This window comes from Papio anubis, chromosome 4, assembly GCF_008728515.1.
Source record: "Papio anubis isolate 15944 chromosome 4, Panubis1.0, whole genome shotgun sequence".
Lineage (NCBI taxonomy): Eukaryota > Metazoa > Chordata > Mammalia > Primates > Cercopithecidae > Papio > Papio anubis.
Genome location: NC_044979.1, coordinates 20747933 through 20775791, shown reverse-complemented (window position 1 = coordinate 20775791; position 27859 = coordinate 20747933). Strand labels below are relative to the sequence as shown.

The 27859-nt window shown below is 44.1% G+C and overlaps 1 protein-coding gene across 3 annotated transcripts in view; it reads right to left on the bottom strand.

Moving 5' to 3' along the window:
* Positions 1 to 2982: 2982 nt before the first annotated feature.
* The window catches only part of CREB3L2 (cAMP responsive element binding protein 3 like 2), a 129582-nt gene continuing 104705 nt past the window's right edge, over positions 2983 to 27859 (bottom strand). For 2 of the 3 annotated variants that reach the window (XM_003896651.5, XM_009203937.4), the window contains exons 9-12: positions 14697 to 14796; positions 14289 to 14415; positions 11674 to 11890; positions 2983 to 9823 (exon numbers count right to left, since the gene is read on the bottom strand). In XM_003896651.5, the coding sequence (XP_003896700.1) occupies positions 9748 to 9823; positions 11674 to 11890; positions 14289 to 14415; positions 14697 to 14796 (520 nt within the window). In that variant the 3' untranslated portion in view covers positions 2983 to 9747. The remainder of the gene's footprint in view (positions 9824 to 11673; positions 11891 to 14288; positions 14416 to 14696; positions 14797 to 27859) is intronic. The other variant, XR_004183110.1, reaches the window with a different exon arrangement.

Here is a 27859-nt window from a genome sequence, read left to right as displayed (position 1 = left end):
CTAATTCAACGTACATCCCCCAGTCAAGTATTGCCCCTGGAGTGCAGTTGCATGAAATTATTTGTGCAATAGCAAAAATACCATCTAAACTGTATTTTCTGTGTTCAGTTACAATATAAACTACCTCAACCCATGATAAAAAGCTGTATCAACCACTGAAAGTTTAATTTAAACAATAAATAACCCAAGAAAGGAAACACTGGGGGGGATTGAGGATCCCTTTCCTGTCCCAGGGATCTCTAAATACTATGTAGGTTGCTTTACATTTAGAATTTTCCTTTTCAAGGAGATATTGTCTTTGAACTAGCCCAGGCATAGAGAAGCTGTCATGTACCCATTAGGAAGCTGAACTTGCCATCTGTTTTGCAGTGATACTGGGGAGGACATTAGTTATGAACTGGCAGCCTCAATTCCCAAATTCTTTTCACTTGAGAAACATTAAACATTTTGAAACAGACTTCTCAGAGAACAGTACAACAGCCTCTCTGGCAGCTTTTATGGTATTCCTCAATGGATATTTTTGTCCCTCCATCTAAAAACAACAGCATAGAGGGAGGAGGAGAACACATGGGCTCCTCATGGGGCCAGAACTTGTCTTTAAAATTGCCAAACTATCTAGCAACAGCTGTGACCATTGGAAGACAACATCAACTTGAGGGATCACGTGGAATCAGACTCTCAGACGGTGACGTGGACTAGTTTGCAGGAAATGACTGAGTTGAACCACTTTCCTTCTTCTTCCCTCTCTGTAGAGACAGACTCCTTCGGGTGTATCTCAAATCTGGGGTCACAACTCAATCCTGAGGATGCTAAGAAAAACAGCATGGCACTGGCACCTTGCAAAGCAGGTTCACTTCATGGATAAATGAAACTCCATGGAAGGTCATGGATGACTTGGACAGCGAGTGTTTCCTGCCCAGATGAGGCATGGCTGATGTAAACGGCACAAGGATGGAAGTCAGGACAGCCAATTCCTGATCTGCTCTGCACTCGTTCACTGTGTGACCTACTGTGGAGCCAGCCACATCTCTACGGCCTCTATTTCTCAGCTGAGCAACAGGGACAACAGTGATTGCTCCACCCTCCCCATGGAAGATCAGCCAGTCCAGCAGAGAACATGTAGACAGACTTGCTGTAAGGCACAAAGTCCTAGACATGTGACATCATTAGGATTTTTTAGTATACTGTGTTTCTCTTTTCAGCATGTTTATAATTAAAAAAAGAAACAGCAACCCCGAATTCCCAATGTTATTTAATAGTTAAATTATAATAATTTATATAAAATAATATAGTATTCAGACAATACAAATGTTGCTGTAGATTAATACTGATTCTCATAGAATGATTTTATGATATACTGTTTGGTGGAGAAAAATAAGACATAAAACCAATAGGTCCAAAATGATTTTGTTTATATACAAAAACTAAATATGAAAAAACTCATTTATATTCATATTCATATTTTTATTGGGAGTCTGGAAATACACACCAATGTATCCATGTGAGTTATCTATGGGTCAGGGAATTGTTTTATACATACGCATGTAGTTTATCTATTTGATATAATTTTTGAGATTAAAGAAGATTCATCGTTGAGAATAGGAAGACCAGACCAGACCACAAACTTCAGTTTTTCCTTCAGGTAGTGAGAAGAGAGGTCTCCAATGTGCAGATTACCCCACAGCTCACAGCCAAGCTGCCTTCCTGCTCAGGCCTCTGAGGGTGAAACTAGCCGCCCTCCCCACCTCTTAGTTCCATCACCAACACAGGATCTTTCCTTTTATTCCCTCTCGCCACTCCCCAGAATTTAGCCACCATCTAAACCAGAGGCAGTGAATTCAGATGACAGAAGGACCAGCTAAGTACCATGAATGACTGAACCAGCTTGGGCGTGGGGAAATGTGGCCACCAGAAATGACAACGCTGTCCTGGGGGTCGATACCTTTCAGCTCTTGAAGTTGCTGTGTCTCCCAGTCTTTCAAGAAAAGATGGAAATCTGGAGTTTTATGAAAATCCTTTGAATGTTGAAAAGTTAACCTATAATTTTTAAATGCCCTACAACCTTGTGGAATGTAGTTCGAAGACTGTGGACTTGGTGTCAGCCCAGGACTCAACCTCTCATCTGCAGCTGCTTTGTTGGATGGTCTTGAGTAAGTTTCTCACTCTTTTGGAACTCCGGTTTCCTCAACTTTATGTTAAAGGTGGTATATGTATCCCCATGAAGGGGGTGATTTTGGAGGAATTAAATAAGATCATAGATAATTCATGAAAACTGGTCTGGTGCAGTGGCTCAAGCCTATAATCCCAACACCGATTCGGCAGGCTGAGGTGGGAAGATCACCTGAACCCAGGAGTTGAAGATAATTCATGAGAACTTCCTGGTACATGGTAGGCACTCAGTAAGTGTCTCCTTTTGCAGGCCAGCAAGTTAATGGTATAACTAGTGCAATAACCCATACACCTCTATCTTCTGAGTCCCACTTGTTTCTTCCCCCCACTGTATCCAGGTGTTCCCTTGCCTCTATGGCACTCATTGTCAGAGATATCAAGTATGACTTAACTTGGAACCTGAGCACAGGACTAGCGTTTTAGACACTGCTTTCTCTTCCCATGAACAAGCCACACTACTCCCTGGAGATCTCTTTTCCTCTCCAGAACAAAAGTGACAACCCGTGTGCAGAGAGGTAATAGATCTGTATTCCCTCAAGCTAAATCACAGCAGGCCCATCTGTGAAGCCCCAGATGCCCATGAGTCTGGGATCAGCCTCTCATTTGATATTCATTTTAAAATGCAGGTTTGATGGTATGATTATTCGGGTATGGCGAGGCCGGCAGATTTTTATGATACGATTATTTGGGGATGGTGAGGCCATTGAAAAGACAGCTTGTTACTCATAGTCCCCAAGAGGAGAGGGGATGTCACGTAAGGCCACTTGGGGAAGCACCAGGGTGGGTCAAGAAGCAGGAGGAACGAAGGGAAAATGCAAGCAAGGGCTTTTATTGTGGTTTACACAGGAAAAAAACAGGCCAGGCAGGGTACACAGGCTTTGGATTGGCTAGTTTGAGTAATTTCAGTAGGCTGCAGGGTTAGAGACTGGCTCTAGTTGTCTGGTACCTGGCCCTAGGGTACCTAGGGCAGTGGGAGGGTGGCCCAGAGTATGAGAGGCCATAGAGGAGGTGGCTGGGCTATGGACTCCAGGTTGGTTTGTATATGAAAGGCATGCTCCTAAGCTAGGAATGGGCTAGCCCTGGCAGGGGCGGTCCCTCCAGGGTCAGCAAGGCCCTAGATGTTAAAGCATTAGAAATTCAGAAAATGGAAAGGCATGATTAACACAGAACATTCTCAAATCAGTGAGTATTTGCCCTCTCCACACACCACTGAAAAGATATCAGCATATTGGGGGGTGGGGGGACTTCAGAAACAGGCTCCCCATAAAAGAAAGAGTAGGGCATGATAATCAAAGCCTCTGAAGGGAAAGGCCCCCTTGTGTGACAACAGAAAGTCAAGGTGCTCTGGTGAGGACAAGATAGAGCAGATTAATGTACCCTCAAGGCCAGGGCAGGGTTGGGCATGCTGCTAAGGAAAAAAAAAAACACAAAAGAAACAAACCAAAAAATCCCACATTTTGTTTTGTTTTTCCAAGTGAGCACAGTCCCTGGCCTTAGTCTCTAACATCCCAAGTCAGTCTGAGACTAAACGAAGCCCCCACTCTCTGAGTGAAGAAAGCTACATTTGGATCCAGACATTGTAATGGAATGAAAATTACTCTGCTTGAGTGCATTGACCTTTATCAACCATTTCATCAGAATTTGTGGAGCATGAATCTGTTAGACATCCTCTGCAACTGTTCGTAGGAAGAAGGATCATTCCTTTCTGGCTCAAGTCCAAAGGATCTTTCTCAAGCAACCAGAGATGGGGAAAGCAAAATCAAATCCACAGACAGTTGAAATCTAGTTAGGGAATGGTTAGAGGAGACAACAAAAATAACAGTCAGGCTGCAGAAGTTGCTAGAGGATACTGTTTTTCTTCCCGTGGCTGCCTGAAAAAAACAATTACATTCGCAATATTCCTCCAACTAAGGCTTGGATTCAGTCCTATATAACATACCGATTGCTGGTTTGAGGCTCTTCTTTCAGGCCAAGTAGATATCCAGGAAAGAATGGTTCGTTCGGCACACATACACAAATCCATGCTCATAAAAAAAAAAAAATGCTTTTCAAAATAGTACCAAGATTGTAAAGACTGGGCAACATCTTACTATTTAAGAAAAAATATTTATTTGCAAGAAATGGAAATACAAAAGCATAACAATTTCCATTTATTTTTTCCCCCAAACTAAGTACAAGTGTCCTACAAAGCTTTTTTTTTTTTTTTTTTTTGGTATTTACTTAGCTATAATAAAGAATAAAAAGTCATTTAAAAAACGCGATAGGACAGATAACAGACTCACAACCTATTTAGATTTAAACACTGCTGGTCTACGTAACCTGTTACAAAAAAGAGCAAAACCTAACTGTCAGCATAGACATTAAAGCTCACCGTTGATTATAGCCCAGGGTCTGCTCAGCATTGTTTAAAAAGGGTCACTCACAGTTTTGTCAAAGAGTGCCGGTGTTCTCCATGAACTCAGAAAGTGTTTTATCCGAAAAGGTGATTTTCTAAGTAGTGTAAGCCATGGGTACATGGTGCAAAAAGTTCATGTTCTCACTCAGCTGGTGAGCAAAGGATGGGAGCAGAGAACAGAGCTAAAACCCCTGGTTTTCCTTTCCCCAGATGTAAAGCCTGCTAGCTGGAACTCACAGAAGATTGGAACAAAAAGGTAGGAGATGGACACCTGGGGGGCTGCTCCAGCATGAAGGGAAGCAATGAGCATTGCACAGCAGGGCCATTGCAGGGGACAGGTGCTATAATTCCTGCCCAGAGAACTTGAAAGCTTACAGTGTGATAACAGGAAGGAATCGGCTCAGCTAGTCCGGAAATTGTTGCATTTCCCATATTACTTAGTTCTTTATTCATCCTGTGGTAAAGAGTCACCCTTGTTTTCTGTATCTATAAAACTGAAAGACTTAACACTTACTTAGCATAGCTCCCAACACCTTAGTAAATGCTCAAGAAATATTATTTCCCTTCCTTCTAGAAACCAAGACTAAATAAAACATTCCTGAATTTTATGTTGTCCAAAGTAACAAAACAAAACAACACCGAGTTTTTTCCTGTGCTGAGTACCGATCCTTTGACCACAAAGGCATGGAACATTAATCTTCAAATGGGCCAGGTTCCTTTGCCCTGAGAAATGTTTCGCTGTGAGGATTTATAATACCTTTAATCCTGGCTGTTTTTCTGATGTGATTGCACTCCTGCAAACTGGGATTTTCCTAATGGATGTAACCCTATTTCTTTTCTCCTGATGTGCAAATCTGATAGTGGCTCACTTTTAGGAAACCACTTTTCAGCCTTTGGAAAAAATTCTTTCCCCCACACCCACCTCAATCTAGTAATGGAAGAATATATACAAAATCTCCCAGCGACGAGGGATTCCTCAGTCATCCTGGATTTACATATAAGGCACATTTAAGGCACAAATGAACATGTAAGGGAGGAATGTGAGTGTGTGTGTGTCAGAGAGAGAAGGAGGGAGAGAGAAGCATAGGCATTTGGGTGTTTTGAATAACTACTATTAATGTTTCCTCAATCCCTTCTATTCCCTGATATTCCCCAGGGCCTCAGGCAACACTCTTCCTTATGAAACTGAGAAGGCTTAGGAGTAACTGAATGAATGAATGAATGAATGAATGAATGAAATATCTAAGACTTGTCTCCGGATCCTTCACAGCCCTCACATCACCACCACTTACTCCCTCCTGTAACTGCTCTCCCAGTGGGGCCTATCCTAGCATGTGTCTACGGACAGCCTCAGTTGAAGGTGGCCAAACAAAATGACTCTCAAGAGGGCACTACCTGCCCACGGCTTCACAGGTCCAGCCAGCCCAGCAAGCAGAAGTGCTGGTGGATTTAACCCAGGTTTCGTAAAGACTGGCTTTAACAGAACCAACTGTAGTGACTTGGGGCAGATGAAGGGGAGGATGAAGGTCTTCTCGTGCATCTCTGCCCTCTCTGTGTTGGCAAGGTCAGCATGAATGGGGTCATTATTCAACTGGGGGTGGGATGTCTGTATTTCTGGACTGTGCTCAAATTCACACCTTGTATGACATGTGTGCAGAGGAGCTGGCCTGGAGAGGCCTCTGATTCTGTCCCTATGCTTTTGCTGGGTCTGAGGACATGGGAGGGAGGAGTCATAAAATGCTGGAAAACAATTTTAATAAAACACTTGTGAAAAAATGCTGGACATTGACTCACTGCCAGAATAAAGAAGAGCCAATTCAACATCCCAACTTTACGGGCACGTAAGATTCACAAGCTGAACTGAGAGATTTAGGAAGAAAAAAAAAACATGGTAATTATAGGGGGCTTGTGAATAAGTTGAACTAAAAGCTGCTTTCATAATCTACAAATCAGGGCTCCAAATCAAAATCATTTATATTAACCAAAAGGTTATCTAATTTTGCCCATATTGGTGTCAAATCTCATCCCCACTCCCTGCCAAAAAAGAGCAACCTAGTTCAGCTGTCGGATTTTTATATAACACTCTCTTTATGTGAGCTAGACTCCAGAGTCCTCACACTTCACAGAAATTCTTTCTTAAAACTGGCACTGCAGCCTTTCATTTACAATATCCCTTTTTAAGTGCAAAGTCGAGAGCTGCGAAAAGAACCACACTGGGGGGTCTGGGTTACGCAGGTCTTATCCAGTGAAAAATTAGTTCTCTGAATCTTTGCAAGACAGCTCTTTCACTGGTGCAATCTAAGAAAGGGAAATGGGAAACCTGTTTACATGATGAAAGATATAATTAAGAGATTTACCCTTTATGGCTTATGGTCGCTCTGACAGACTCGTATTTCTCAAAACTTACATTCAGGAGCCAATGTCTGCCACTGTTTGAAATCTTTAGAGCTAATCATAAGTTAATGACTAGTCTAAGAGGCCACTTGATGGGGAAAACAAATCCACTGATATTCTGGTCTTAATTCCTGAACAGAAAATGCGCACACATCCATTAATTATTTGGAACCAATCTGGTGCTATACAACTCTTCTGTGTCCTCTTGACCCCATTGTGTCCTCCTAAAGGGACAATTGTTAGTTCCTTTAACTCACTCAAGCAAGGAGTGGAGGGCAGAGGTTTATCTAAAAGAGCAGTGATGTTGGTTCTTGGAGCCCCCTTAAAAGGGCCATCTGAGCTCTCTGGCTAATGTCCCATGTTTCTACATAGATTCCGTTTTGGAAGGACAGTTTCCCAGAGAAGGAGTCCTGCTGTTTGGAGGTCTAGAGAGAGTGATGTCAAGCAAGGGTAGGTAAGGGAGAAAATAAAATCCTCAAAGCACTAAGGACAGGGGCTAGAAGTTTCCTTTACCTTCTCCCTCCTCATTCAGAGGAGCATGTTTTCTACTCTACGTCCGGGAGCCTTGAAAACCCACTCTGGTTCAGTTGCAGCAGGTACATGAGCTGGCTCATTCTCTCACTTCTGCTCTTAAATTTGAAACCTTTCCTTCCTCATTGCCCAAATCTACTTAAGTAAATCTTATCTTTTTGCCTTCTTTGGGCCCTATAGGCTGCCTATGCCTGATAATGACCTGACAGTTTAAAAGAGAGGGATGGGTCAGTGGAGGCCCATGGCTACCAGACACTAGCCAGGCCCAACAGGATCTGGGCTGCAGACAGTGGAGCAGAGAGAAGCAGAAGCAGAACCTGCTAGCAACCCTCCTCCTGCACAGCCCAGACAGTCTCCACCCTGGCTAATGTGAGGGACAACAAGAACCCTCCAGACAACAGGGCTGCCAGGACTACAGGGGCCCAGTCCAGCTTCCACTCACAGTGAGAAGATGAACTTGGCCGCGTTCCAGGCTGGAACCCTCTCCAGCATAGCAGAGAGAGGGGAATCACTCACAGGGAGCCCCAAATGGGCCTAGACAGACAAGGCAGGGCCCCGCTTATGAGATACGATGACAAATGTTAATAACATCAAATCCTGTACCTGATATGGAATGGAAGCCAGGTTGTGGGCTTAATCCCTCTAAGTACAGGCTCCAATAACAATGCAGATGACGTGTGTGTGGTGGAGGGGAGAGAGAGAGAGAAGGGGAGAGAGAGAGCGAGCGAGTGAGAGAGAGAGAGAAGCCAAAACCAAAGGCATTTCAGCTGCTCCTAAAAATAAAATACAAACTCTATGCATATTTCTTACACAAAATCTTTCCTAAGCTGGGAAAAAAACACTTGAGGGTCTTCTACATTATACAATAAAAAGGCAATTTCCATTTCTTATTTGTATGAAAGAGGAAAGATTTTTTTAAACTACAAAAGTTACTTTTAATCATAAAAAAAAAAAATAAAAACTAAAAGTAGGTTGGGGGTTACGTTGTATCTCTTTGGGCGAGCTGCAAAGTAGCCAAACCTGACTATCAAAGGTAAGAATGTGGATACACAAATGTCACCCACCCGACCGTGCTTTGTGGAGGCAGGGGATGAGGAGGACAAAGTGGAAGTGTGGAGGGAGGAGGGGGCCAGGCAGGTGTGGAAAGACAAGCCAGCAAGGCTGTCTGAAAAGTCTGTTGTCAGGAACAGGGCTTCCCTTCTCTGTCACGAAAACAGGATAGAAAAAGCTTGTGGCCAGGGAGCCCCGGGCCTGAGCGAGGCATTGTGCCATCTCTCGCTCTGAGCTCATCCTAGAGGCAGACATATACATGCTTAAGGGAACTTCTTTTTCAATGGTTATTATTCCAGTTAAAAGAAAAAAAAAAAAAAAGGAAAGGAAACAAAACATTGTCTGGAAAGACAGGGGATCCCAGAGCCTAAGGTGCCCTCCTCGCTCTGAAGGCTAGCAGAAAACTTGGCTAGCTTGAAAGGAGGCACTGATCTCTTCAGTGTGGTTGCTAGCAGGAAGCCTCAGCAAGCTAATAAATACTATTTACAAGTGGGGAGGAGAAGCCGGGGAGGCAGAACTATGGATGTGTGGGGAACCAGGTTGTGGGATGTCCTAAAAGCGACAAGATGGGGCAGGTTTGCCTGGAGTAGAAAAGCCTGATCCCCTCAGGCATTGCACTTGCGGCCTGAGAATATGAACGGGAGCCCTCGTCTGCCAGTGCTGGTGCAGGAGACGATCCAGCGAGGGCTCCCAGAGGGCAGAGTGGGTGGAGGGCTGCCATCGGGTGCGTTCACACGGGAGACCCCAGTGCGAGCAAGGGAGGACAGGGGTCAGTGCTTTGCCAAATACCAACAGGCATCATGGCATTTTTGTGGCCAGAGTCTGGGGTCTTGACTGAACAAGAGCCATCTCGTCTCCAAAGCGGGAGCGGATCACACCTCACAGGTGCACATTAGGCAGTATCTTTTTGGCACTGTTGGTGGAAACAAGCCTGCTTGTCCCACCTCCAGCCCCTAAAATAATTTCCTATGGCAGTAAGAGAAAGGAAGGGAGGGATGCAGGCTTCCTTCTGCACAGGAGGGGCATGGACCAGGGGGAGATGCTCTCTCACTGCAGGGGAAGTCCCAGGCTGGCCTCCCATCTGAAGCCACTAATGCTTGCCCATGTCTTCATGAAGATCCGGTGGCAAAGAGGAAAAGCTGATGACAAAGGTGGTTTGGGGATGTAAAAGTAGAGTTAAGGGAAAGGACGGGGTGCAGGCAGCCTCTTTAGAAAGTGGTGTTCACTCTTCTGTCGAGTTCTACAACTTTTAGTGTTTCATTTCCCTCCAGTTTGGCGCTGACCCTGTGAAGGCATTAAAAGGAAAAAGAAGTATTAGTCACCAGCTGTTAGCTACAATTCTCATGCTTTGTAGTGTGATGCAATCATTCAGGGGTTGTAACTTGGTGAGATGGCCTGGGCATGTTTTTTGTCCTCTTCTCTCCTAGTAGCAATTCTCTATTTCCAAAGTCCCCTGCTACCAGCCTCTCCACTGGTCCACATTCTTACCTTTATCCCCACCCAAGGCATCCCAGTCCTACTAAGGATAAGCATGGTGGCTTGATAATCACCTGTTATGAGATGCATTAAATTATTCTATTTACTTAGGATGTTTAGCCCTATGCTAAACTCAGGGAAGGAGAAAATAAAATAAGAGCTGATCCTTGGCCTAGAAGGGTTAATAATCCAGACAAAGATTTTTAACAATGAGCTAATTTGAAATAATAATAAATCCATAACAGAAAATCAATACATTATTAAACTGTGTAACAACATGGAAAATCTGTAGGCATTCAGAGGAGGGCGAGGAGGCTCTGTTATCTAGGAGACATCACAAAACAAATGGGATTTGAACGGGGCCTTGAACAGCTTAGCTAAGAGGAGAGAAACTGTGTCCAGAGCCAAGTAAGAAGGCAGTTGGCTCTTCTAGAGAGCCCAGCGGTGGCTACATTGGGAAGTTTCTCTATGGTGGGAATAATAATGATGCCTTACCACCTGGGATAGCTAAAAGGATTTGTATGATACTGTTAGCCCTCATCCAAAAATCTAAAATCTAAAATTCTCCAAAATCTAGACATTTTTGAGCACTGACATGATGCTCAAAGGAAATGCTCACTGAAGCATTTTGGATTTTTGGATCAGGGATGCTTAACTGTTAAGTATAATGCAAATATTCCAAAATCTGAAATCTACAACACTGCTGGTCCCAGGCATTTCAGAGAAGGGATACTCAACCTGCCTCACACCTGTAAAGTGCTTAAAATAGTAAGTGCTAGTAAATGTTAAATATGTATGTATAATGTACACACATAAAAGTACTTAATTGTAAACCATCCCCTGCTGAATTAAGGGATGAAAGCTGAAGAATCTGAAACAAAATATTTCACATTTACATTGGAATGGCCTCATTTCTGGGAAGCACAGGAGCAGAGTTCAGCTAAATCACCAACCATGCCACACGTAACCAGGAGCCCAGGGACCTCCCCTACCACAATAACAATACCTTGTCGTCGCATAAGCCTTTATGTTTACAAAGGGATTTTTCCCAGAAACTACCTAAGAGAAACAACTCATGTAGAATTGGAGCCAAATAGAGGTTGTTTTCAATATGGAAATGCATGCCTAGCGCCTCTTAAATGGTACCTCAACATACATTTATAAGTATAAAACTATAATAGCTATAGCTTTAACACATGTATATTTACATATAAATCATAAACATATATTGACTTATAGCCCAATATATATCTACTCCCTAGTTGAAGCCACGGAACATGTCTTAAAGTTGGATTTGCACAGTAAACACATTGTGGTTACCTGGGCTGTGCATTCACTTGTGTGGCTTGGAAGGGAGGATGGAGACAGTGGGGGAAGGGATTCAAGCCCTTCCCCCACTTCTTGACGCCATCACGCCAGCTACCCACTGATGCAGCAGACATAGGGGAGCTCATGCTGGGTTTTTTCCCCATCTCTACTCAGGGCAGCTGTTAGCCAGCAACAGACTCTCTGCAGTCCCAGGTCCCGGAAATAGGTCCTGAGAGAGCTGAGGGACTGAACCAGGCCTATGGAGAGTCTTGACCTCACATTCCAGGTTGGTGACTCATAACCCACCATCAGTGCACTAGAGGAGTTGGCTCTGTGTCTCTATGACTCACAGGTGCTGCTGCAGCTCCAAGAGCACTGACTTCTCCAGGCTGGTCTCATTTGAGATAATGAAATGGGGAAGATCCACATCTGGCCTGGACTCCAGCGTTGACACCCTGAGCAGGGAGGAACCTCTGTCCCAGCCCCCCAGCTCCCCAGCCGAGCCTGGGCTGGACGGCTCTTCTGGGGGAGAATGTTCCTCATAGATCAGCAGGTTCCTGGATCTCACTGAGGACAGAGCAGAGTAACAAGGCGTTAGCAAAAGACCACAGGGGTCCAACACATCTCCTCACACCAGGTACTCAGGGCTGGTGGCAGATGACAACGTGTGGGTTCTTGTTGCTCAGAACTATGGGTGCCAACAGGATTTGGCTTTCTTTAAAGACTTTAGAGCTTTGGAGTTTGTGCGTTGAAAAATTATACCAATCATACGGTACTGGAAGAACAATAGAAAAGCAAATAAACACAAGGCAAACTACCACCCCCACTGCTTTGAAAATATAAAACTCGCCTCCTTACCAGCCATAATCATCTAGGGAACATGATTCGTGGAGAATGGGAATGGAATACTTGCAGATGTCCAGACCCAGCTAAAAGAAGAAGCATCCCCAGTGAGTAGGTCTGGCAGGGGGATGAGGTACAGCGCATTTCATTTAGAAAGTGAAGAGGAGACACAAAGCCAAAGCCATACATCAAAGGACAGACAATCTCCTTTGTTTTGTAGGACAGTCACACAGCTAGATGGCTCTGTAGCAATTTTCCACGACATAGAAACTATGCTTCCAATTAAATTTAGAGAGATAGTTCCTTAGGGGGAAAAATTCCCAACCGGCCACTGAAATTATTTAATTGGAATGCCAGCACTTCTGTCATACCTGGCAGAGATGCACCTGCCTGGTGAAGGCCACAGATGTTTCAAAATGGCAAAATTTTCCCTATCCCAAATATAATACAGTAGTCCCTTATCCATGGGGTATACGTTTCAAGAACCCCAGTGGATGGTTGAAACCGAAGATAGAACTGAACCCTATGTATATGGTATAAGGTATATATTACAGGAAAAACCATATCGGGTTTATATATGGGCATATAGCATATAGGGTTTATATGCCTTTTCCTATACATATGTACCTATGATAAAGTTTGATTTAGAAATTAGGCCCAGTAAGCAATTAACAACAATAATAATAAAATAGAACAACTCTAACCATATCTTCCAATAAAAGTTACATGAATGTGGCCTCTCTCTCTCAAAATTTCTTATTGTGGTGTAGTCAGCTATTTTCACATAACTGCAGGTATTTTCATTGACTGTAGGTAATGTTTCTTATTGTAGTGTATTCAGCTATTTTAAGGGAACTGCAGGTATTTTTATTGGCTGCAGGTAGCGTTTCTTATTATAGTGTATTCAGCTATTTTAAGGGAACTGCAGGTATGTTCACTGGCTACAGATAACTGAAACCTTAGAATGTAAAACCTCCTACTGTACCACCTAACCCCACGCTTCTTCCTATAGGTGTATGTGTGAATTTGTGTGTGTATTCCTTACTCACCATCCCTTTATTTCTAGATGACAACACCACACGCTTCTTATCTGACACCTGGGTCCCCAAATTCTCTAGATCTTGGGCCTAAGGTTTTGTAAGGCAGGCTGATTATTTTTGTTTGAGATGGAGTCTTGCTCTGTCGCCCAGGCTGGAGTGTGGTGGTGCAATCTCTGCTCACTGCAACCTCCGTCTCTCGGGTTCAAGTGATTCTCCTTCCTCAGCCTCCCAAGCAGCTGGGACTATAGGTGCGTGTGCCACCACGCCCAGTTAATTTTTGTATTTTTAGTAGAGATGGGGTTTCAGCATATTGGTCAGGTCGGTCTTGAACTCCTGACCTTGCTGATTCTTTTTTTTTTAGATGGAGTCTCGCTCTGTCATCCAGGCTGGAGTGCAGTGGTGCGATCTTGGCTCACTGAAAGCTCTACCTCCCAGGTTCACACCATTCTCCTGCCTCAGCCTCCCCAGTAGCTGGGACTACAGGCACCCACCACCATGCCCGGCTAATTTTTTGTATTTTTTAATAGAGACAGGGTTTCACCATGTTAGCTAGGATGGTCTTGATCTCCTGACCTCATGATCTTCCCACCTCAGCCTCCCAAAGTGTTGGGATTACAGGCATGAGCCACCACGCCTGGCCCTGACCTTGCTGATTCTTTAACTTCACTTTACAAGCCCTTACTATATACATTACATTACTTATACAATCCCACTCAGTGGAGGCAGAAACACAGCAGTTCTCTTAAAATGTCACAGAAAGCGACACACTCTGTCCCTCATCTACTTCCCTCTCCCTTATCAGAACTCAAAAATTAGATGTCAGAATGGATCAGGGAGCACAGTCTAGAACAGTAGTTTGCAAACTGTGCTCTGTCCAGCTCTAGAAAATTCCCAGTGATGCCTCAGTCCAGCGGATGAGGGGCCCCAGGGGAACCCCTACTTGCTTCTTCTAAGGGAGAAGCTCCACTTTTACCACTTTTTAAACATTGAACTTTCACAGAAGATTCCTTTTGGAAGGCTGAGAAACCCAGCTCCAGGGAAATAAAACAAGACCCTGCCCAAGTTGCCACGTGCTGTCTTACCCACGGAGGCTGTGTAGGGCTCCTGCAGGGAATGCTGGCTGGGCAGAGCCATCTTGGTGGCAGAAGGATAGGGCCCGTAGCCTTGAAAGAAGCTGCCGAATGCAACAGCAAAGCACAGCACCACAACCTGTGGGGAGAGAGAGAACACGAGGGGCTGCGGACTCCAGGCCCTGGACAGCACAGCTTTATACCCTGGGAGAGCCAGGGACACAGACGCTCCTCTTCAGGCTGGTGGACTGCACCCACGGGTAACATCACCGGAATGCCTCGCCGAGGAACAGCCTCGGAGTGGAGTTCCTCCGTGTGGTTTCTCCTGCTGCACGGCACTTGGCCTTGGTAAGCAGAGGGAGAGGGGAGACAGGGGCCAGGCCAGGGGCGGTCACGGCACCACCCTGCTGGGAAGCTCACCATGAGGCAGGTGCCAGTCTGCGTGCCGGCTAACTTGCAGGTTCGAGAAACCTTGCCCATCACCAAAGTCTGAAGCTTCTGGAGTTGCTGAAGGAGAGTCCTGCCAATGATAACAACAGCCGTGAGGGGAGTCTGACAGAGAAGAGATGCTTTTTGATCTCCCCATGTGACCCAGAAAGGTCGCCGTGGCTTCATGCCTGCATTTCAACAGAGCCCCAAGGGACAGTTTCCTCTGGAAGAAGACACGAACACCAGTGCCTTCTAGCACTGTTGTCACAGAGCTCACTGGGGCTCAGAATCAGCCTTCACACTTGAAGGTCCTGTCCTTGCACTGCCCTGAGTTAGAAGTAGCTGCCTCCACATTACCCCTGACAGGCTGTGGCTTGTTTCTCAGCGATTGAGAACAAAGGAAAAGGAACACTCTGATTGGATGGTGGCTGAAGTCTGAATGGTTGTGTCTCTCCTAAATCCCTATGCTGAAACCCAGTCCCCTATGTGATGGTATTAGGACACAGCACCTTTGGGAGATGATTAAGTTATAAGTGGAGGCCTCATTGATGGGATTTGTGCCCTTATAAGGAGCTGAAAAGACTAGAGTGCTTCCCTTCCACTATGAGAGGACACAGCAAGAAGCTGCCTCCTGTGAACCAGAAAGCAGGCCCTCGCCCAACACTGAATCTCCCAACACTTTTATCTTGGACTTCTCAGCCTCCAGAACTGTAAGAGATCAATTTCTGTTGTTTATAAGTGACCTCGTTTATGATATTTTGTTATAGCAACCTGAACAGACTAAGAAAATGTTGACTAAAAGAAGAACTCATTTAACCAAGAGATGAGAAACATTGACAAAAACATAAAAAAGGGACAAAGGCAAAGAGAAGGAAAAATAAAAAATGACCAGCAGAGAATAACAGAAGGAGTGGCCAGGGGTGGGGGGCTGTAATTGGAAATGCCAACTGACAGTAAGAGGCATTCAGAGGCAGGTTGGAAGAGAGAGAGAAAGGAGAGGAAAAACAAGCACAGCTCTATTTAGGGCAGAGAGGCAAACAGCCACCTGCAGCTCAAGCCTATGGTTCTTAAAGGCTCACAGCAACTCCAGAGTCAGAAAAGAAGCCAACATATGAAAGAACAGAGATGCCTGCTCAACTGGACCCTCATGCCCAGAGCCAGGGGTCTTTAAAACCATCCTTTGAAACAGACTCTAGCCTTTCTCCAGAAAAAGACAAGAGAGCAAGAGTAGGAAAAAAAAAAAAAGGAGACATTTTATCCCTAAAATTGGACAACTGTGCCTCTCCTTAAAAGGCAAAGTTTGAGGGATAAGAACAGTCTTATATACTCTGCTCTGTGTGACATCAGCACACAGAAAGAGCAGATGGTAAAATTCTTTGCAAATTCTGAACACTGCAAGGCGTAGAAAAGGATCTGACAACACACCCTCCTGAGTTACAGCACCCGGGATGAGTTCCGTGTGAGTGGTGTAAAGAGTTGACGCTCCTCCTTACCCTCATCCCCCACCCCCAAACCCAGTGCATATGGCAAAGTGGAAAGATATGATGAGCAGATGCTCTCTCTTGGGTCTCAAGGATTTTCAGAAAATGCATGCTGTGATGTAACAATGTTAGACAGCCACATAAGTTCATTGGAAAACATCATCAAATCATTTATTCACAGAACACTGTGGGCTTTCACAGATAACTTGCTTCTCATCACAGTCTACCCCCGAATAGCATTCAGGTGCTAGAAGGACAAGCAGATTTTTCCTGGGCTTGCATCTTCGCCCCCAGCTAGTACCAATGAAACAAGTTCTCCCAAATCAAGCAAATTAAGGACAGGTTGGCCACAAGAATGGTTTTGCTTTCAGCAGTTCAAATGGCTAGTAGTAGTGGGTGAATTGGAGCAACCCTCAGCACACGGAGTAGAAGCTTTCTGGACTCAAAACGCCTTTGCGGGACAGGCGCTGTGGCTCACGCTTGTAATCCCAGCACTTTGGGAGGCCGAAGTTGGCCAGATCACGAGGTCAGGAGTTCGAGACCAGCCTGGCCAACATAGTGAAACCCCATCTCTACTAAAAATACAAAAAATTAGCTGGGCATGGTGGCAGGCATCTATAATCCCAGTTAGTCAGAAAGCTGAGGCAGAATCACTTGAACTCAGGAAGCAGAGGCTGTAGTGAGCTGGGATTGCATCATTGCACTCCAGCCCAGGCAACAGTGCGAGACTCCATCTCCAAAAAAAAAAAAAAAAAAAAAACCCTCCTATACGGTTCCATTTACATGACATTTTCCCTAGGTATAGTGATTTTAATTTAAGCAACAAAAAGATCATTCATTCTATGAGTTAATATCACTAAATTAAGTTCTATTTAATGTGAAGATTTTTTTTGTACTTAATCGTACATTTTTGTTTGTTTCTGATTATATAGAAGTATGACTGAATGTAGTTTAGACCTGGTTTATATTTAAATGTATTCAGGTACAATTTTTGTTTCTTTTTTTTTTTTTCTGGAGATAAAGTCTTGCTCTGTCACACAGGCTGAAGTGCAGCGGAGTGATCACAGCTCACTGCAGCCTCAACCTCATGGGCTCTAGCAATCCTCCTGCCTCAGCCTCCTGAGTAGCCGGGAGGGAATACAGGCATGAGTCATCATGCCCAGCTAAGTTTTTGTATTTTTTATTTTTTGTAGAGACAGGTCTCACTTTGTTGCCCAGCTCGTCTGGAACTTCTGAGCTCAAAAGATCCTCTCACCCCTGCCTCCCAAAGTGCTGGAATTACAGGCACGAGCCACTTGCGCCCAGCACCATTTTCTTTACAAGCATTTTGTATGTTTACTTAATGCTGAGAAATACTCAACAGCATAATTACTTTAAATTCTACTTAAAGAAAGTTTGAGCTAAATGGTTCTACGATGCAGCACCTTTCCTTCTTCATGAAGCGTTTTCTCTGTTCTCCCAGGACTTCCCCAGAAAATTCCCTTTCTACCCAACAGCACAGCTGCCTTTTCCTTCTGCACAGCCACTTCCCGAGTGTGCATTCATTCTCACAGTGAGATTTCACTGGCCGGAGCATATATTTGACCGTTGACCACCTGTAATGCCAGCCCCAAAGCCCTTGCTGGGTGCTCCCTGCTGATATCTCTTCAAGTCCTTGGGCAAATTTACAGGTAAGCCCACAGATAAGACCACACGGCACAAACCCTGTCCTCTTACTGCTGACCACTCTCCATCGTAGGAGCGGGTCTCTCCTTCCCGCTAAGCTATGAAAAGCGATCTCCTGTTCCGCTGGCCTGCTCAAGAGCTCCTTCTTTAAGAGATGGCTGTCACTTTTCCTGGCACCTCAGTTTTCCACTGGGCACTCCTGCTGCCCGTAAGCTGGTGGCCTCAAGGTGCTGAAGTTTAGCTATGCTCTGGGCATGAGTGGGTTAACGTTTCTCCATCCAGGCTTCAGTCAGTACCTTTCCAGATGGTACCAAAGCACGTTACTTTTGCTCTAAAGTCTTAAGCTGTTCTGAAAGGGGAAGGACCACTCCATTTTTTACCAACAATCCCTATTGACCTGCGGCCAGCCCATACTTCCTCCCTACCCATCCCCTACCCCTTGCCTGGTCCTTAGAGCATGAATAGCTTTAAAAAAAATCCACACAATACTTGGAATCAGTCCTGCCTTCCAATTTCTGGTTGAGATCTCTGGGCCTGGTACCCCTTCCCCTAGGAAGAACAGTCTCCCAGGAGGCTCCCCAGTGCCTCCTGAAAACAGACTTGCGGCAGGCCAGATATATCCAAAGCCCCCTGAAAGAGTATCTTAGGCTCAAATTGGAATCCCCCTTTTCCCAGTTACAGGTGTGAAGTGCTACAAGTTGGGAAGAAGGACCCTTTAAGAAGGGCTGGAGAGAGCAGGGAGGGCTGGTGTTTCCTGACTGCACAGCACTTTGGTTGGCATTCACGGGCATTCGCAGACACATCCTTTCCCAACTCCAGATGATTATATTCTGAATCCACTGCAAATGAAAATGGTTGTTTAATAGTCCCTGATTTCTAACAGTTTATAATCTAACTCTTTAAGATGAGCAAACATGTAGTTTAAAATACACATTTTTAGTGCGAAATGTTGGTGGAAAGCGCGACAGTGACTAATAACGTACTGTTTGCCATTGCTTCTCCTACTGGTGCTGGAGAAAGTAAACGGAACTGATGGTGGAAATGACAACATGCGCAAGGCCCCGTCAATCAGCAACACTGAGGCATTTCATGCAGTGTTGGATTTTGGATTCAACCAAAATCCAAACAGACTTCGATGATCCAATAAAGTTTGGGAAATTCATACACATCCATACAACAGAAACACTCCTTTTCATCATAAAAAAGAAAATGAACAATGACAGAGTACTGAGTGCCTACTACTTGAGTTCCAGGAACTACATACACTAAAATATTAAATAATCATCTCAAAGTCACGTAACTAATAAGTAGAGGACCTAAGATGTAAACCAAAACCTATCTGACCCCATAGCTTGTGTACATTCCAACATGGCACAGCATGGTACCCTAATCAATAACCTACTCAAATTAATAATAAAGCATATCTTAGTTAAGTAGATTTTTCTTAACTCCAGTGACATTATATTGACACCAGCCCAACTGGAAGATATGTCCACCATTAAATATGAAAATATTACTATTAAAGGAGACTAAGCCTTAGATGGAAGAGCCACAATAAAACCCATTCCAATGGCAAGAAGATATATACTAACAAAATTTCAGTAACAACGACACAGAACCCATCAAGGCAAATGACTATTGTGTGGTATTTTCTCTGGGTACACCAAAGATAAAATGCAGATAATAGATAAAAGAATCAAGGGTACTCCTTGCCTAGTTAAGGTGTCAGGAAGACAAGCCTGGGCTTGGAAAAATGGAAAATATAAAACCTGTCCCTCTGTCAAGCACCAAAAAAGCTGATGAGATGGCTTTAGAATTGCTAAGCTGATGCATATATATCAAAACAGGAGGATTGGCTCTAAAGCAAAGACACCTGAGTTTCAATCAGAGGACGACAGATATGTGCCTTTAATCAAGTTAAGTTCTAAGCTTAGGCAGCTACTCAGATGAATTCCCTTGACCACATCAGCTAATGGAATCATGAGAGTATGCCCCCTCCCAGGGTAACTCCAGGTTTGCTGAAGCAGATACATCTTTGAAGGGTGCTTGCTGTCTCTTTTCATTGATGACAGATGAGGCCAGCCCTTTTTATGGGAAAGCCTGTGACCTCATAACTGATATGTTGGTTTGAGATGATGTGGCACTTTCTCTGACGTCACTGAAACAGATGTCATTGCCTGCGGCAATGGGAGCTTGGATGACAACCCCCACCCTACTTACATGAAGGGCTGGGTGGAGAAAAGGCAGCCAGCAGATGAAATGGAAAAGTTATTTTTAAACTACAGCTATAAAAAGTCAACCGCAGGACAGATCCAATGGTGCCTACAAAGCTCAGTATAAACTTCCTCTTTATTATTGTATTTTAAATCATCAGTGATCATGCCTAATTATGGCCTTAATGAATTCTTGGGCTTCCGGGAACAAAATCTTAATTTAGAGAAAGGAATACTCTTAGCATACGTTTATCTGGGCCAACAGATTTTTCACAACTTGTTAAATTGGAGTGTCCAACACTTGATTGAAAATGTGGATTCTGTCCTGTGGTGAGATGTAAAAATAAACTCAGTGGCTATCCTCATGCAGTTCCTTGCAAAAGAGCAGTCGAAAGCAGCTGCCAGCCTTGCCCAAAATAAACCATCACCCTATATCTTGGGAGGCATCAAAGGAAATGGGGCAAAACATTCAGAAGCATCCAAGAGTGGGAGACACAATCTTACAATAACTGGGAAATGCATCAACAGTCTCGTGTTTTCTTTGTCTTTGGTTTAATTTTGCTTTTTGTGTGTGTTTCCTTATTTATGAAAGAAAGAATGAGAACAGTCATACAGGTATTGAATGTTGGACTTTGAACATTCAGGAACCTAATTTCTCACTGGAGTCAGAAACCAGGACCAGGGGAAAAAACCAAAAAGTGGTGGTTCCCAATTATTTGCTGTGTTGGGAGCTTCAACTTAGGCCCTCTCTGTAGACATACTTTCATCAAATCTTGTAACATAGCTTAGAAATGGAACTCTCTGGGAAGTGGTGTGTGCAGGTGCACATATTGTAAACTATTCCCTGGGTATATCACCCACCTTCTGAGATGAAGGAACTTTTTCACAGCCTTATGGAAGCACCTAGAGCAGTAACTTCCAAATTCCAAACCATGAACCATTCGTGAGTTTGTGAAATCAATTGGGTTGTGACTGGTATATGTTTTTAATGAAATGGAATCAAACAGAACACACAGTATCAGAGGGCACCGTATGCCGTAAAGAACTATCGATTTGTGTAGCATTCATATTAGTGAGGTGTATGATGTATACGCACATGTTCGTGTGGTATGTCTGGTGTGCCATTGACACCGCATAAACTAAAATAATTGTACAGTCCAAAAAGCTTGAGTGTCACTTATCTAGAGCACGCAATAAAAAAACAAACAAACAAAAAAAACCCACAGAACTTGGCCAGGCATGGTGGCTCATGCCTGTAATCCCAGCACTTTGGGAGGCTGAGGTGAGCGGATCACTTGAGGTCAGGCATTCGAGACCAGCCTAGCCAACATGGCAAAACCCCATCTCTACTAAAATACAAAAATTAGCCAGGCGTGGTGGTGTGTGCCTGTAGTCCCAGCTACCTGGGAGTCTGAGGAACAAGAATCGCTTGAACCCGGAAGGCGGAGGTTGCAGTGGGCCAAGATGATGCCACTGCACTCCAGCCTGAGTGACAGAGTGAGACTCCATCTCAAAAAAAGACAAAACTCAAGCGACGATCAGGTGGCCTAATGATGGAAGAGGTGAGCATCCATGTCCTTCTGAGGCAAAATCCCCCCTGAATCCCTTCCTACCCTGCCTGAGTCACATGTAGAGTTAGTGCCTGGGAGATTCTGAGGTGAGGAGGGCGTGTCCAACAGCTGAAACCTCTACCTCAAAGTCCTGGGATGGATGGCAGGGAGGTGGCTGGATACAATGTTAATAATTACAAGTTCTACACATTTCATAAGGATATTTAAGGAAAATCATGAACAATCTCAAAGACTTTTAAATACTAAAGTGTATCATACACAAAAGACAACCATATCAGCTCAAACTCCTAAACCTTGAGTAAATTCCTATGTTTACGGCCTTTTACTTAAGTTTTGAAGGTTGTTCATGGGGATCTGGCCTAAAAGAAAAAAAAGGGGGTATAAATTTTCTCCTTTTTCTTCCTGTGTTAATTGCTACATTACAAGAGGCTTCTTGATTTTGCAGGAAGCAGAGGGCATTTCTGAAATGCTAAATTACCTACCGACCCAGGAACAAACACTGGCCGAGGAACAAAACCTGAGGCTGTGGAATTTTGAACTTTACACTAAATTACACTAAAACTCCTTTCTCATCTCTCTGGGGAACATAGTTTAGTGCCCAATAATCCTTTGAAGTTTGAAATATTTCCACGTGAAAAGAAAGTTCATACTCTTCGCACAACCAGAAGTTAGAGATAATGGAGAAACGAAAAGTGAATTAAAACCAAGGTAAAAGTGTATAGTAGAGTAACTTGGGTCATTTATCAGTCCTCAAATAGCTTCTCTGTGTGCAGCTGGGGGTGGGTTCAGCCGGTTATTGTCAGTCTAAGAGAGAAGAGATGAACCCACACACAGAAAACCGTAATAGTGTGTAGGGAACAAATACACAAAATTAGTGCAAACAGACACAGCTGTGTGGGCTAAACAAACAGACCAGGAGAGCCAGAATCCAGTCAAAGCCCAGTAAACTTGGCTGGAAAGACCTTTAACAGGAACCATATAGAGATTTTCAAGAACAAGAAAAGTAGAGTTAGAGAGAAAGACTACAGTTAAGAGGAAGATCAAAGAGAAAGATTAAAGAATTCTTATTTCTGATAACAACAGAGATAAATGTCAGGCAAGCATGTCCCTTACTTGTGAGGTCCGAGGAAAGTGTACAAATGAAGTCCCCATGCCACACATCTTAAGGTTTCTCCTTGCCTTACTCCAAGCCAAACAACCCAACACCTGCTCCTTCCGGCTCCCTCTATGGCCAGGTTTGAACTAGAATTCTTGGACTTCTCAGGGCTGCTTGCCAAAATGTGGTAGTATAAGCAGAATTACCCCAGGCCTCAGCCTGCTCCACTCCATTGGAGAGAGACAGTCTCTTGGGTCTTCTTGTGTTCCTATACATTCTGCTGGGGATGCCACGATGGAAAGGCTCTCACTCCTCTTTTATGATGGGCCACCTCTCAAGGTTGTTATGAAGCTGGTAACCTGGACAGATGAGGTAATGTCTCTCTCTGGGCAAGAAGCAGGCTTATTGATTGCTTGCTATAAAAGCAGTGGATTCTCCAAGCTCAGGCTTCCTTAGCTGTGACACAATCCCCACTGAGAGCACAGCATCCCCCTGGATCTGTCCTGGCTCCTGGGGGCAAGGAGAACTGATACATATACGCTTATGCTCATACTGCCTGCTGAGCAATAGAGTCCTTTGTCTCTGACCCAGGAATCTCATGTCTTCTACAAATAAGGCTAAATTGAATCCCAGAGCTGACATATTGTGAAGGATGTCATGCACACACCAGCCCTGGTTCAAACTCCATATGCAGCCCTCACAAAGAGCTGTCTCTGTCTACCCCATTGGCTTCATTGGTGCCCGCTGGTCACCAGGTTTGCCCTTCAGGGAACAGATTTGGGGTAGAAGTCCACATAGGCCCTGGAAATGAGCTAAGACCTTTGGACAGGGAATTCCAAGATCTGAGGTAGTAGGGTAAGTTCTAGAGGGCTAGGGTGAGAACTCCAGATGGACGCATCCCTTTGTTCCTGCCAACTATGCATCCCATGGAGGGGGACATGGCTAAAGGACAGCCAGCACAGGGCCCTCTAGAACACTGAGTCCAAATCAAGGGCCCTTGTGTCTAGGTCTAAAGTTGGCTCTTGCTGGGGCAAGGTCCTTGAAGGAGCAAGAGGCACAGCAGCAAGAGAAACCGAAGTAAGGGCCAGTTCAAAAGTTAAGTGACCAAGTTCTCACCCCCTTCTAGCTCTAAATGTTTAGATGACTTTAACCCCACCAGGCCTCAGTTTCTCCTTCTGTAAAATAAAGTGATTAGCAGTTCAATACAATGATGTCTAAGGTGTACATCAAGTCTAAGCTCCTACAATTCTACAAATCCATGCTCAAGGAGAGAGGCTGCAGCTCACAGCCCTAAAGAAGCCTGAGAACAAAATAAGTAATAAATGGAGCAAACTGAGCCACAAACGCCTACAAGTGATGGGCCGGCCAGTGTATGTGCATCACTCGTGCAGAAGAAAACTATACCAGTGGGAAAAAATGACAAGATTTCTCAGGGATGAGACCAGGGTGGGGCCATTCAGAGAGCTTGCAGCTTAGAGAGGTGCATTCACTTAGAAAAGCCAGGATTCTCTAGCAGCCACACACGGGCACTGCCCAGACACTGGCAAGTGAAAATTACTTCTTGATGGAGCACAGGAAGGAGGGCCCCCTGGGAAACCATCTCACTCCCATCTTACACATTTCCTGATAGCATGCAATTAGCGGATCACCTCAGCAAAGGAAGTGTGAAGGTGCTTTCACACTGCTTCAACTCTGTTCCGAGAGGCTCCCAGAGAAAAACCAAAGAAAGATGAAGAGGACTTCCTCATCTCTCCCAGCCCTGTCCTCTTCCAGTTTCCATGGCTCAGATAAAAAGTCTTTTCACCTAGAAATCAGTAATAGGCTAGGTGGCTGCTGCTGAGTCCAGTACAAAAAAAAAAAAAGAAAGAAAGAAAGAAAGAAAGAAAAACTAACTCAGGATTGACTCATAATCCGAGCACAAATTTTCATCTGGGTAGATGGGAAAGTCCCCTGTGGGGTATTGTATAGGAGTGGAAAAAAAGTAAAGAGGTATCATTTTCTTCCATTTGGTCAGTGATGAAACAGCCACTCCCCTTCCCTGCCATGCTATGCCACGCCACATGAAACAATGGCCCCCAAGGCCTCTCCACCCCCCATTTCTGGTGACCCAGGATCCTGTTCACTTATCAAAGTTGTTCTACTTCCGTCCAGCTGCCTCTGAAGGATGATAATATGAGAAGCACCAACAGGAACACACACATAGGTGTGCATTCCCCAGCCCAGCCCTGCACACAGCTCAAACACCGGTCACCTGCACGGGGCGATGTGAGTAAAGGGGTCCCGACGTCTTCCCTTGCCCAGCGCCCCAATCACCAACTCCCCATGGCTGGCTCTAGGGCATTGCCAATGCTTACATCAGTCATTCTGGTTAGCGTGGTGTTTTCTGAGTACCACAGAGGTCCTTGGCAGAAAACAAAGAGAAAGGGGGAAGAGCAGTCAGAGGAACTCTAGGTCCATTCCCCCTGTTTGAGTGAGGCAGCCCTGCTTTTATTTACTTCCCTCTCAAGCCAAAATACATTAAAAGCTACTGATTTTGTTTGTCTGTTTGTTTTGAGATGGAGTTTTGCTCTTGTTGCCCAGGCTAGAGTGCAATGGCGCAATCTCAGCTCACCGCAACCTCCGCCTCCCAGGTTCAAGTGATTCTCCCGCCTCAGCCTCCTGAGTAGCTGGGATTACAGGCACACGCCACTATGCCCAGCTAATTTTGTATCTTTAGTAGATACGGGGTTTCTCCATGTTGATCAGGCTGGTCTTGAACTCCCAACCTCAGGTGATCCACCAGCCATAGCCTCCCAAAATGCTGGGATTACAGGCGTGAGCCACCGCGCCCAGCCTTAAAAGCTACTGGTCTTATATGACCTTAGGAGGTCCCTGCTACAATTATCTGTGGGAAGATCACAGATGAATCCATTGCCAGCCATTACTACCATAAAAGTTTTGTCCACGAGGAGAGGTGAGTCTTGAAGAGGTAGAAATGGGAGAAGAAGACAAACGGAGCCACTGCACTCCTAGAGTCAAGGGAAGGCACAGAGTACAGGGAAGGAGGCCAAGGGGAAGAGGAACATCAACACACTTGTCCTGCTTTGTAAGTAAAGTAAGCCAGACAAAGACAAATACTGTATAGTATCACTTACACCTAAAAAAAAAAAAAAATTAAGTCAAACTCACAGAAACAAGAGAATAGAAAGGTGGTCACCAGGGGCTGGGAGTGGGAGAACTGGTCAAAGAGTACAAAGTTTCAGTTATAAGGTAAATACATTCTGAGGATCTACTGTACAGCATGGTGACTAGAATTAAAAATGCCATATCATATACTTGAAATGTGCTAAGAGAGTAGCTCTTAAGCATTTGCACCAAAAAGAAAAAAGAAAGGTAACTATGTGAAGTGATGGATGTGTTAATTAGCCTGATTGTGATAATCATTTCACAATATACACATACATCAACTCGTTACATTGTATACTGTAAAAATATGCAATTTTGTCAATTATACCTTAATAACACTGACAACACATAAACAAACAAAAAACTTTCCCTGCTTTAACAGGTGGCTAAACTAGCCCTGGTCACATTTAGTTACAGCAGCCTATCAGGGAAGGCTAAAGATCCCAATAGCATGAAGCAGATTATTATTATTATTATTATTATTATTATTTGAGATGGAGTCTTGCTCTGTCACCCAGACTGGAGTGCAATGGCACAATCTCGGCTCACTGCAACCTCTGCCTCCCAGGTTCAAGTGATTCTCCTGCCTTCGTCTCCCGAGTAGCTGGGATTATAGGCATCTGCCACCATGCCTGGATAATTTTTGTATTTTTAGTAAAGATGGGGTTTCACCATGTTGGTCAGATGATCTCTGACCAACAGGTGATCCACCTGCCTTGGCCTCCCAAACTGCTGGGATTACAGTGGTGAGCCACTGCACCTGACCAAGGTAGATTATTTTTAATGGTGAGTCAAAGAATCCTGTAGAAATGTATGAGAATATGTCCAGTGTTTTGTTATGTGGAAATAGTTCTTAACAAAGAAGTATGCACAATATAAATACGTACACATAAAATATTCCAAAACATAAAGACAGTTCTGAGTGAAAGGATTCTTTTTTTTTTTCTACATTATTTTTACAAGGAGCACATATTATGTATGCATCTTCCCTAAGTCTGAAACATATGATAAACAAGTAAAACTATATCAAACTAAGAAGCTTTTGCACAACAACAACAAAAAACAATTAACAAAACGAAAAGGCACCCCACGGATTGGGAGAAAATGTTTGCAAACCATATAAACCATGAAGGGTTAATATTAAAAATATATAAAGAATTCATACAACTCAACAGCAAAAACAAAAACAAAACCCGATTTTAAAAAATGGGCAAAGACCCTGAATAGACATGTCTCTAAAGAAAACACAAAAATGGTCAACTGGCATATGAAAAGGTGCTCACTGACACTAGTCGTCAGAGAAACACAAATCAAAACCCTACATGATATCACTTCACATCTGTTAGTACAATCATTATAAAAAAGACAAGGCGTGACCAGTGTTGGAAAGGGTGTGGAGAAAAGGACCCTTCCACACTGCTGGTGGTAATGTAAATTAGTAAAACCATTATGAAAAACAGTGTAGAGGTTCCTCAAAATATTAAAAACAGAACTCGCATATAAGCCAGCAATCCCTCTGCTGGTATATACCCAAAGACAATGAAATCAGCATCTTATAGAGTTACCTGTGCACCCATGTTCGTTAATGATGAAGAGTCTCGCTTTACAAAAATATTCTGCTAATAACTGGAGGAGAAATGACAGAATTCTACAAGGCTACTTTCAAACCCCTAATGTATTGATCTCTCTAGTTAATAAGTGTACATTGTTGAGAACCAAATACGCAAATTTTATGTTCCTTCTGATAGAGGCATGTAGTGGAACCTATGACGAATTCTTACCGAAAACTGAAACCAAACAAAGCAGAGTCTGTAGTGGGCGTAGGACTGTGCTAACAAGTAAACGAAGGATATTACAAGTAAACGAAGACCACGGAAGACTCTGAAGGACAACTGAGTCGGCCTTTACTAGATAACAGCAAAGACATTCAAGAGAACGTACAGACAAAAAGATATAATGGACG